We start from the raw sequence: 11,727 nt of genomic DNA, 5'->3' as shown, positions 1-11,727 counted from the left end.
CCATGAGGGGAAAAGAGTACAAGCCATTTCCTCAAGCGATTTTGCATCTGAACACTGCAGCTTCAATGGACTACATTTGGACACTTCTGCTGACTGTGCAATTTCTTGCATTTCATTTGGACCATGACTAGTCAGACTGAAGGGTACAAAAATATCAAGGTACTGCTTTAATCCAAATAACATGGAAGTTCTGCATTAAGTCTATTTTAGCTTGATTGGCAACAAGGAAACTCTGCATTAAAGTTCTTCTAGCTTGACTGGCTTCCACCTATAGGCGTAGAAGTGGAGTAATGTGGTAATAAATCAGGTCTTTCCATTTGTTATGTTTTCCTGCACTCAATAAAAACAGTAAGCAGAAAGTGTTCTGTTTGTTTCTTTCTGACATCTCTGACATGCTAGAAAATAGCTATGAATTTGGTAACTTATCACCCAAACTGGCTGGCAAGAGCTATTTTCAGATAAATTACTCCATAACAAAGAACACACAATCACAATTTACCTCCTATCAGAAATCAAAAAGAGTTATAATATTGAGAAACACCAACTAGCATTTACAGACTTGAAAAACTGGTCCCTGTGTGCTTATTCTAGTATAAGTTTCAGAAGCACTTAAGGTAAGGCCATATGGGGCAAAGATACTCACCTGTGATCTGAAAGAAGCAGAACTGCAAGGCAGGGTTTACTGAATCAGACATAGCATTGCATCTACTAGGTTGTCTACAGTCTGGACCTGAGCTGTCCTGCATGAACCAGCTAAAAAGTTGGCATTTTCAATTGAACTCCTTGCTCAGAATCAGCTGTGACATGCCCTTCCTCTCGCTAGAAAACAGACTTAACCTGTGACAGATGGTAGGAGGTACCAGTTTTGTAAGTCTAAGCAATCTTCTTGTAATCTGATCAAGTAAATATTTTTGTATACAAACCTTTTAAACAAACTGACTTTTTAGCAAGAGTCTTCTCTCCAGTTCCGATCTGCACTAGAAAGTTTTATTTCCTTAACTGTTACAGCACAGTTAAATGGGAAGAAGGACATGCTCTCCAGCCTTAGCACACTCAGAAGGGAAGCATTATTAAGTGGGAGGCAGTATTAATCAGAAATCACTTCATCACATTTTATTAGCCTTGCATCCCCATTGGCACTACTGGCCAAAGGAAGGGGTGACAGGCCACATCAGTTTTCCCTGGTGAGTTCACATCAGGTAGTCCTAATACGGACAGGCAGCTGCACTGCCTGACACCAGTGCTCTACAGCCTTGTCTTCCCACTGTACGGAAAATTTTACACAATGCTGGAAGAGGATCTTCTTTGTCTTCCCACTCAAGGGAACAAGACTGTAATGCACACAGAGATATTAGACTGTCCTGTTGTGGAAGCAGACATTCCTTTCCCTATTCTAGCAAGATTCAAGAACATGTTTTGCACAAAGATGAAGAAACAGCCCACTGAGATGAGCAAGAACAATTCTCACAGAAAGGTGCCATCTTTGACTCTCTCAAGTGGAGAAATGGTGAACCATTGCTTTTGGCGAACAGGCTGGTAGGGCCCAAAAAAAGAACAGGATGGGGGCATGAGTTAACCTGTCTGTCTCCAACACAGCCATGACATGGAAATCTTGGATTTCCTGTTGAATATTCAGCAGCATGGTAGCTGTTACTGATGTACATGAAAAACATACTGCTACAATCTGGAGATTTCCTTCAGTGAGCGGTGTTGCTGAAGATCAAAGCAGAGATACACGGGAGACTTTGGCATGGAGGGGAGAAGGAAAAATGTCACTCATGTGACTCCCCTAAAGTCTGCTTATTCTAGTATAAGAATTAGTATCCTTTTACAGTCTGTATGACTGATTTTAGCCTTTAAGGTCTGAGCCATAGCCCACTGAAGACAACAGAATTATGCCTACTCTCTTCAGCAAACTGTATCAGGCCTGTGATCGTTAGCTCTAATATTATTTTTCACCTTTTATAGCTAAATGAGGGACAAGGAATTGGGATCTGACTTACATTTTTGACTAGGAAAATCACCACCTCTCAGAATTTGAGAAGCAATTTTCAATCCTGTTATTTCACTGTCAGACAGAAAATAGATTATGTTCCCTGAAAATCAGTCTCTCCCCTTCTGAGATCAGTGATGGAATAGGGAGGTATATCAATCTTCCTCTGACATGGGCAGGGATGAATATGCACCCACACTGTACTTCACGCTAAATGCTTGGAAAGGAAAATGAAAAATTTCACAGTTGTAAATAGCAGGAAGCTAGCCTCAAGAACTGGAGAAATAATTGTTGAAAGATTAATAAACTGCTTTAGAGTGAATATTTCAAATGCCTCAGAGCCTTCCAGTATTTAAGAGTTTACACAGGTGTCCCAGTAGAGTGGTTTTATCCTAATTCAAATATCTTTCAGCAAAACACTTGAGGATTATTTATGTCATTCCTACAATACTTTGAGATTTCTTTTTTTTGGTCTGGAACTCCTCATTTTGTATTATCACTTTTAACTGAAGAATGGAAAATAACTTTTACTAAAATTAAAAATAATGAATTTTTGATTGCCAGATTTTATACAGATCAGTCTCATTAAAAACTGTAACTGTTGTAACTACCTTTGTGGTACACTAGCTATCTTTCAAAATTTCTTAATCAATCCTCGATTTCTGTTTCCATGCAATAGAAATTAATTATGGGGAGATGTTATACGTTTCTGAGCACAAAGGCAAGCATTGATGATTCTGACTGCATCAACCCAGGAAGTTATAAAATACAACTTGCTCCACAATAAGGATAAGTTGTACAAATGTCTTCTTTTTACACATTGAAGAAGCATAAATATATCAAGCCAGTTATCAAACTGGCACTGCAGACTATTCTTACAACACATACCTAAGAATATTTTACAGTATTTACTATCAGCATAGAATTTTTTACCTGAATAGAATGTTATTAAACACTACCACCTATCTTAACTCCTTAATGTTTATAGCCAGTGTTTCATCTTTAATCCAGGTATTTTAACTGTTGTTACAGCTTCTTGTAGTTAATGTTGACACCACACCTGTGAATGTACAAATAACTCTACACTGATGGATCTAACTCACATTACCAGCAGCACTGTCACCTAGTGGAGGAATCTAATATAGCACAGTACCAAAACGTGCTAGTAAAAAATATTCTGGCAGATTTTTTTATAAGCTTGAATTACTGATTAGTGTTACTAGAAGTCATAATCAATATATATTCCACATAAACATATCCATCTATATTAGCACAACGATATCATACTGGTTTTGATTGCACAGTTGTCAAGCTCTCACACTCTGCATTTTAATATTAAAAAGCTATGCCCCCTGTGTAAGCATTATCCAAAATCAAGAAATAAGGAAACGGAGGTCTATATGCAATTCATGTTAAGTCAGATGAACGCAAGATGAGATGTAAAAAGATAACAAGGACAGATATTCCATGAAGTTTTAGGCCCTCCAAATGACAGGCTTTTGTCCTGCTCCTTCCACCTACATACTGTCCCCTCACAGTGCTATGGTTCCACAGGCTGTACTGGATGAACGTATGGATGAGGAGTTTACCTTATTCTGAATCCCTACAGCCTTCAGGCTGCTTCTGGCCTGCCCAACAGACAGTCAAGAGTCAGGCTCCCATGGCTGACCAGAACTATTTATGAATGCTGTAGTGCATGACCTGAGAAACCCCTCCCTGTAGGGAACTGAGGCTTTCAGACACTGTCATCATCACCATTATTTCTAAGGGCCTGTATTGGATTTGTGTGGTGGAGTTTTGGTATGGGGAAGGAGCTACTAGCACGGTACATGTAAGAAGCTGCTAGAAGCTTTCCCAGCTCCGAGTCAGACTTGGCTCTGGCCAAGGTCGAGCCAATCAGCAACAGTGATAACGTATTTATGAAGGGAAAAACCCTGCAGCAGAGGGAGTAGTGGGATGTGAGAGAAACAACTATGCAGGCACCAAGGTCAGTGAAGAAGGAGGTGGGGAGATGTGCTGGAACAGAGATTCCCCTGCAGCCCATGGTAAGAAGGCAAGCTGACCCCCTGCAGCTCACAGAGGTTAATGGTGGAGCAGATGTCCACTTGCAGGCTGTGGAGAACCTCACATCAGAGCAGGTGTCTGCACCCAAAGAAGGCCTTGACTCCGTGGGAAGCCCACACTGGAGCAGTCTGTTCCTGAAAAACAGCAGTCAGTGGAAAGGACCCATGCTGGAGCAGTTGATGAAAAGCTGCAGCCCTATGGAAATGACTTACTTACACCAGTGAAGTTCATGGAAGACTGCCTCCCGTGCGAGGCACTCCATGCTGGAGTAAAGGAGGAGTGTGAGGAATCCTCCCCCTGAGGAGGAAAGAGCAGTAGAGAAGACATGAGATGAACTGACCACATTTCTCGTTCCCCATCTGCCTGTGCTGCTTATGGGGAGGAAGCAGAGAAACTGGGAGCAGAGCTCAGCCTAGGAAGAAGAAAGGGAGGGGTGGGGAAAAGGTGTTTGTATATCTCATTATTCTATTCTGATTTGACTGGTGACAAATTAAATTGAAGTTTTTCCCCCAGGTCAAGTCTTGGTTTTGCCCATTACCATAACTGCTGAGTGATCTCCCCCTGTCTTTGTTTTGACCCACGAGCCTTTTCCTCCCCATCCCACCAGGAGTGAGGAATAACTGAGCAGCCATGTGTTGCTTTGTTGTCAGCTGGGCTTAGACCACAACAGTATCCATTGGTCATGTCATGGCACTGTCCACAAAAACGTTATATGGTCCCTGTTGTAGAATTTCTCACCTAAATAGCTGGTGAAGGCTTGCAGACTGTAACTCAAGGGAGGGGAATAGCAGAGCATATATTGTCTTAGAGTGGTCACATAACTTTAAATGCAGTAATGCTGTCCTGGCCACCACTTCGACCTTGGAGGTTCAGTATGAAGGAGAAAAAAGTTTGCTCCAGGAAGAAGGGAAAATCTGGATCCTGGCTGCTGCTCTTTCACACAGCCTAGCTCTTCTTGGGCCCCACAACTCACACACACACACACAGTTTAGACATCCTACTCCAAGAAATTCACCCATGTTCTGAGGGTTACAGCACCCATGACAAGTAGAACACTGATGCTATGTTTGGTTTTCCATGACTTTTCCTCCAATGTCATTACCCAGGCATAAAAGAATTAGGACTTTTACCTTCTCTTCGTGCATTACTTATCACCCTTGCTGCAGATTTACTCATTACATGGACCACATAAAGGGGACAGTTTACAGCATTTGCTATGGTAATGGCTCTTTGTGTAGCTTCAGCTTCCACTTCTTCAGGACGACACAACTCATGCCCCTCAGGGCCAGTTATTCCCATTGCTAGCATCTTCTTTGCACCCTAAACATAACACGAAAACATGTAAGAGTCAGTTAAAGTGCAACCAAGACATCATGAATATGCTGCCAGCCAAATGCATCTGAACCTGCACACTGTAGCTAATTTGAGAAAAAAACCCAAGCAGCTACATTTTTTTTCAAGAGAAATTATTGTTGAGTTATCTGAAATCCAATACATCTCACAATATACACAGGTCTTAGAATACCTGAGTGACTTCAGAGAACATACTCCAATGGCTTTCAGGATAAATAACCACTTCTGAAAACCCTATTCCTCTCTCAATATGTACTCTGAAATGATCACACACAGTAACCGATATGACAGTACTAACCCTTCACTGGGGAAAAAAAAAAAAGATCTTTATTTAGCACAAAGATACACATACAGAGCATCTGAAGGAGGGTCCAACGTTTTAAAAGGCATAAGATTTTTGTCCCTACTCTATGAAACTTACGCTTTGCTGATTTGAAATTACTTAGCAATAAATTAATTTCTGTTATGAGACCTCAGGCAGAGTCAAACAACTATGGACTAGAATAGTTGAAGAAACTCAAAGACATCAGTGTAGTTATACCCCCAGTGCCTCCACACAGCACTAAGATGGCAGTAGCAAGTGTGAAGTGAGGCATAGCTATGCATTGTGCTCGGTCAGTGAAGCTTTCGCCATACTTCTGGATTCATTCCTGTTAGGTGAGTTGACTATGGAGAGAACTAGGGTTAGGTATCACACACTTGAGATCTAAATACTTGGTTAAGTGTCCCCACTTTGACTTGGTCGATAGTCATAGCCTCCAACTGTTGCTTTCTCTGTCAGTCGATAATACACATTATAATGCACGCATAACTCTGATTATAACAGGATCATTTGCCTCCTGTCTACCCTGAACCCAGGACTCCAGGTTACAATTTCCTAGCCTACCACAAGTATCCTTTAGGATCTTGGACAAGATGTTTGTCTTCAGTTCCCTGGAAATAAAATAGGGTAGAAAAGCCCCTCCCTATGATACAATGATGGTACTAATACACCTATTGAAGTGCTTAGGTGACAGGACCATTTATATTCCTGACTTTGATGGACAAAATGTCAAAAGTCTACCTGTGCAATTAGTTCCCCGTTCTCCGCATGGACTTGAGCAACTGCTCCAAGTTCCTTACAGCAGGAAAAAGCTGCATATAACTCCTCATCATTGACCATGTATATATCCTTATAGGCCATAAACATCTTGAAGGAATTGACACCTTTGTTTTGAACAAGACTTTTCATTTCTTCTTTCACCTGAAAGACAGTGGGGAATTTTAGAAAACAGCAATATTGTATATTGCCTGTTAAAAATTTGACATAAAGAAATGATAAGTATGAAGAGTGAGCCTTTACTCGCACATCAAACATGTTCTGTCCAAACAGTCCAAGTCACATATTTAAGGATTGACTTATACTATGCTTCTTGCATCAAACTGATTCGCAAAGTATATAAACCAGCAGTTATTGGAGGCACAAGGTAATTGCAGGAAGGGAATGCTTTTTACAAAAGATAGTGAAGCAGAACTTTATTCCAAATAAACCTGACCTTAAAAACACCCAGTGCAATATTACAATCAATGTATACAACTTCTACAATATGGAGAATTGTGCAAAACTGATTTTCAAAATTGAATTGTAATAGGCTTCAGTTTCTGGCAAATACCAGAGTGACAGAAAAGATCTTATCTCCTAGAGCTTTGCCCTGACTCTAAACAACACACAGACCTTTGAAATATTTTGTCATCAGGCAAAATGGCTGTTAAACTCCAGATGCAAGCCTGCTTTTTTCTTGTACACACTCCTCGATAGGATTCCTTTCTCTTGCTAGGATCTGTGAAGCCCAGCAAAACATTATGTGCCAAAGAAAGAAAGATGGATGCAGATTTTAGCCCAAAGGGGTTTTTTTGTACAGCAAGATCCATCCAATACCCAACCTCGGTTCTCCCTTCCTGGAAAAATGATGGCGACACTAGCTGATGTCTATCTGTGATGCTATTACAAATTCCATGGGACGAACTCCTTTCTAAAATTAAAACATTATTTTTCATCTTTTCTTGAATAATCTGTTTGGATCTGCCCAACAAAGGTGAGAGATTGGTATAAAACCCAAGGAAATTTTCTGGTCTTATCCAGAGGAGGTATGGGAGCATATCCTGAGTGGAAATTATCAAACAAATAAATATCTGACATAAGGCCCTGCTGTTGCACAAATACAGAGGCATGTCATTTATCTTCTTCTTCACTAACTACTATGATTAAGGGAAGGCTTTGTAAAAAATGTATGTTTTTAATCAATACTTTAAATCCTGAGGACATGATAGTTACTTAGAAGTGCATGAAATATCAGTCTTCTTTACCCAGGTCTTTTACAGCTACAAAACATTAGACCTTTCTTTCAATCTTGGCCTTTAAAAACAGTTTGCTTCTCAACATAAACTGGAACATTTCATTGATTTATACCTCCCTAGTTTTATTGGATTTTTCTGTACAATTCCACTGTTCTCTACTAAGGCTGTTTTAAATGCAATTCCCCAGACTTCACTGGAGAATTTATTTTATGTCTTTGCTTTGAACTATAAGTTGCAGTCATTCTATTTAGTACTTAGTGCATCGAATACCAAGACGGGATGTTCCTAGAGTGAAGGCATTGCTTTATGTATTTTAAAAGTTAAAAATTAGAGGAATTTAAATTTAACTTTAATTCCAGTAAAAATGGAATTTACTTAATATATCTATGCACTGATGCACATTCTCTGAGGATCCAAAGTGGTCTTGTAAAACATGGGTCAGTTCAGATAGATGTCAAAGCACCTGAAAAGTTAATTTATTCAGTAAGGCTTTGAGGCTATCAGCAAACATACACACAACAAGGAAAATTCTCCCATATGTAAGTTCCAAACAAAGATTTTTTAGATAATCTCACATTCAAGTAATTATCAGCTTCAGTCCTGTTTTACTTTAAGGAGTTATTACTGCAGTTACCCAGAACTCTTCCTTGATAAATGAAGTATCATATTTTTCATGTAATTAAAATAAATAAATAAATAACACCAAGACTCAACAGGACTGATGGCTCTCAAGTGTTCAAGTAAGAAAAGGCAAAATTTATGCAAATGCCTCTTGCCCCCTCTAGCCTGCCTGGTTTTAGTCTTGCACAGCTACTTCCCTTAACTTTGTGCAGGACTATCCACAGATATAGGCTAACTGCAGACTTTTTGTATTTTTTCAAATATATGTACTTTCAGAAAGGTGTCGTGACAGATGCACTGACCCCACCTTAACCAAACTAGTAGTAGTTTGGTATAGGCTCCAAAGGAGGTAAAGGCCTGAGCCTTAGCTGGGCCAAGAACTCCTCTAGGAAACTGAAACAGGAGCAGAGTGAACAAAGAAGGTCGTGGGTACAAGGAGTCTTCTGCATACCTTTCTCATTGTATGCAGTTTGACTATAAGCCAACCACTTGATCTCATAAATATGATGTAACAGCCTAAGTGAGCCTTTTTCAAGCTTTCCTTGCTAGGCAGTGTGGCTGCATGGCAATGATTTCCAGTGATGATCTCCAACAAGATCTTTTATCAATGACAGATTGGTTGATGAGCCCAATTTGAATTCTTCGTGGACAGCAACTGGACTGCACAGCAGGCAGCTCTCCCCTTGAGCAGGGATGCCTTGCAATGTTGAGACATATCGGTTGTTTAGCTTAAATAAGTAAGTTTTAAATAGAATTATTCATTTAGAGTTATAATGTTGTGTGATTTAGTATAGTTTGCTTAGCTTTACTTTTTTAGCATGACTAGCTAGATTAGCTGAAGCCTGAGGCTGCAAGCTGTAAATTTCCACATACACTTACTCTCAACATGTACCTACTTAGTCAAAACAGGGCCTCCAGAACCTGTGTAAAGCAGAAGATATGGAGGCTTCAAAGCTACAGCCATCAACGGCAGGTGCCACTAGACGTGATAACGGCCTGTCTGGGCACAGCGAAGTAATTCAACAAGGAGTCAGAAGATGTCAGACCAGAACCATTTTTTGGACCCAATGAGGAACAAAAAGACCCCAGATGCAAATAGTACTATTGGACCGAACTATCACGTGAGGGGCAGGTGAGTAGCCTGTAAGGTTATAATTGCCAGGGATTTCTTTGCTCAGGTCCTTGCTTTCCTCCTTCCTTTTTCATGGGACTCCTTTTCAGAGACCTACTGCACAAGCTGATCCTGCTGCTGCACCGCTCTATTAAAATACTTATTTTTTATAAAATCCAGTGCCTGACAATCTGTTTTGGGAAACCTAGGATTTGAACTTCGGAGCAAACTATCATCAGATGTCCAGACAGAAGATAAGTGAATTGGGCATAAGCATGCTGAAACTTTAAAAAGATAAATTACATAAAAGATTGAGTTAAAACATACGCTCCTTTAGCCATTAACACATACAGTCTCTTAGCCATAAACCGTTGACCAAGTCTGGGACTGGAAGTAGAACTAGTTGCATTTAGACTCCTCTCTGAGAAGGATTTTAGAATGCAACAAAGTCTATTCTGAACCTCGTGACTCTGCAGGAGGGTCTCCTTTACCTTTTCGCATCTCCAATCTCTTTGCAAATCATTGCAAATTGATTCCAACTTAATTTTTCCCTGTATATACCCTCTGCGCAGTAAGTAACACAGCGAACATTGCCATCAAACTCTATTAAATTGAATTTTTACAAATTCATTAAGTCATCTAAAACACTCATTGGCAACAGGTGTGGACTATTTCAAATGTAAATTTTTACACACAAAAATGCTATTACACTGCTGTATTTAGCAAGTGAGGACTGATTCAAAGCAGGTGTGGTACCAATCCATGGAATTGAAAATTAGCTATTGTTTACCTTGTCACTCCACCACGTAACTGCCACGTGCAGTGCATAGTCACAGCAGACTTTGGGGTCTGCCCAGCTTTTCCATGTATCAAAGGCTTCAATGAGAGAACAGCCTTTCTGAGGGATAGCAAAGTCAATGATCATAGTGGTTCCTCCTGCTATAGCAGCCTGAAAGGAAAAGTTAATACTTAGCAGTCAGAAAGAATGCAAATTTCCTCCTACCCTCTCTGACTCCCTGTGCAGCAACTGATCTTGATACACTAAAAAGCCAAAAGCCACTAAAGAGTTTCCCTGAGTAAAATCTGAACTTGCAAAATGATTGTGGAGGCTAATTGCACCTCCTTTGAAAAAGATGTTTTCAAACACGTATTCAGGAGAATCATGGGGAAAGTCTCAGACTGAAGAACTTTTTCCACATGTACAAAACCTTACAAAAAATTTTGAGTTGAGCCTGCAGCATCCATCAATCAGTGAGTTTCCTTACGTGGGTGGGATCACCAAGAAAGAAGAGCACCAGAAGACCATGGGCAACTTGAGAAATGCTTCCTCAGAGACTACATAGTTGAAATAACAAGTCTGTGTGACAGGGAAGTACTAAGGGGCAGATACACAACAGAAAAAAAAAAAAAACAACAGATTCAGTTTGAAAATCCAGTGTGAAAATCCCCAAACTCTTGTCTAACAGCAAAAGGATTTTTAAAGTGTTTTAAAATTATTTTTATTATGGTATCATTTAGTAAAACTGCATAGCAGGTTTTTAAATAGACTAGGGCATTTACATTGTCCATATAAATAGTTATAAGTAAATAAATAAGCAATAATCCTACTTCACGCATGTTATAACGATTAAAAAATTGCTTTTTAATTAGTAATTATCACTCTCCTCTGTGGACAATTGAATTATTACTGTTTTTTTTTTTCCTTTGAAGGATCTTTGTTAGTCATCCCCAGAAGCCAGATCCTTGACTAACAGAAATTCCTCTTCTGTAATTGTTGCAATCTTCCAAACTAGCCACAGAAACGCTCTCTATTGCTCTGAACAACATCCCTTTGCACAACAGGTACAACCAATTCAGATCAAAATATGAACAGTTCAAATTCGTGCTGTGTTACTCCTCCTATTTCCAGATCAGTCTCTTCCTTTACTTAGCAATCAGAAGCAAAATTGTAAATATGTCAGCATATTTTGCAAAAATAAGTTCGGAGAGTGAGGTAAACATTTGCGAGTCTGTGACGAATTCAGTAAAGCGTTTTCTCCAAGAGTATTTGTTCAAATTGCCATTTTTTTCCAACAAGACAGATGATTGACTTCTTACTTGTTAAAATAGGATTTAGAATTAAAGTATAGACATTAAAAAAAAAAGTCATAGCTTCCACAACGCCACTCAAAGTCTCTTTCTTCCCCTAACATCTTTCCCCCCCCCCCTTTTTTAAAGAGAGGTTTTTTGTCACTTATTTTTTAATTTA

At 39.6% G+C, this 11,727-nt stretch overlaps 1 protein-coding gene across 1 annotated transcript in view; it reads right to left on the bottom strand.

The window, feature by feature from the left end:
• DPYS (dihydropyrimidinase) overlaps window positions 1-11,727 on the bottom strand; it is a gene marked incomplete at its 3' end in the record, with an annotated part of 19,546 nt that overhangs the window by 4,796 nt on the left and 3,023 nt on the right. Inside the window, exons 2-4 of the mRNA XM_010138741.1 lie at window positions 10,270-10,428; window positions 6,474-6,653; window positions 5,188-5,377 (exon numbers count right to left, since the gene is read on the bottom strand). Of these exons, the coding sequence (XP_010137043.1) occupies window positions 5,188-5,377; window positions 6,474-6,653; window positions 10,270-10,428 (529 nt within the window). The remainder of the gene's footprint in view (window positions 1-5,187; window positions 5,378-6,473; window positions 6,654-10,269; window positions 10,429-11,727) is intronic.

Source organism: Buceros rhinoceros, unplaced genomic scaffold (genome assembly GCF_000710305.1).
Source record: "Buceros rhinoceros silvestris isolate BGI_N320 unplaced genomic scaffold, ASM71030v1 scaffold916, whole genome shotgun sequence".
Taxonomy (NCBI): domain Eukaryota; kingdom Metazoa; phylum Chordata; class Aves; order Bucerotiformes; family Bucerotidae; genus Buceros; species Buceros rhinoceros.
The sequence above is the reverse complement of the archived record's forward strand: the minus strand, read 5'-3'. Positions and strand labels throughout refer to the sequence as shown.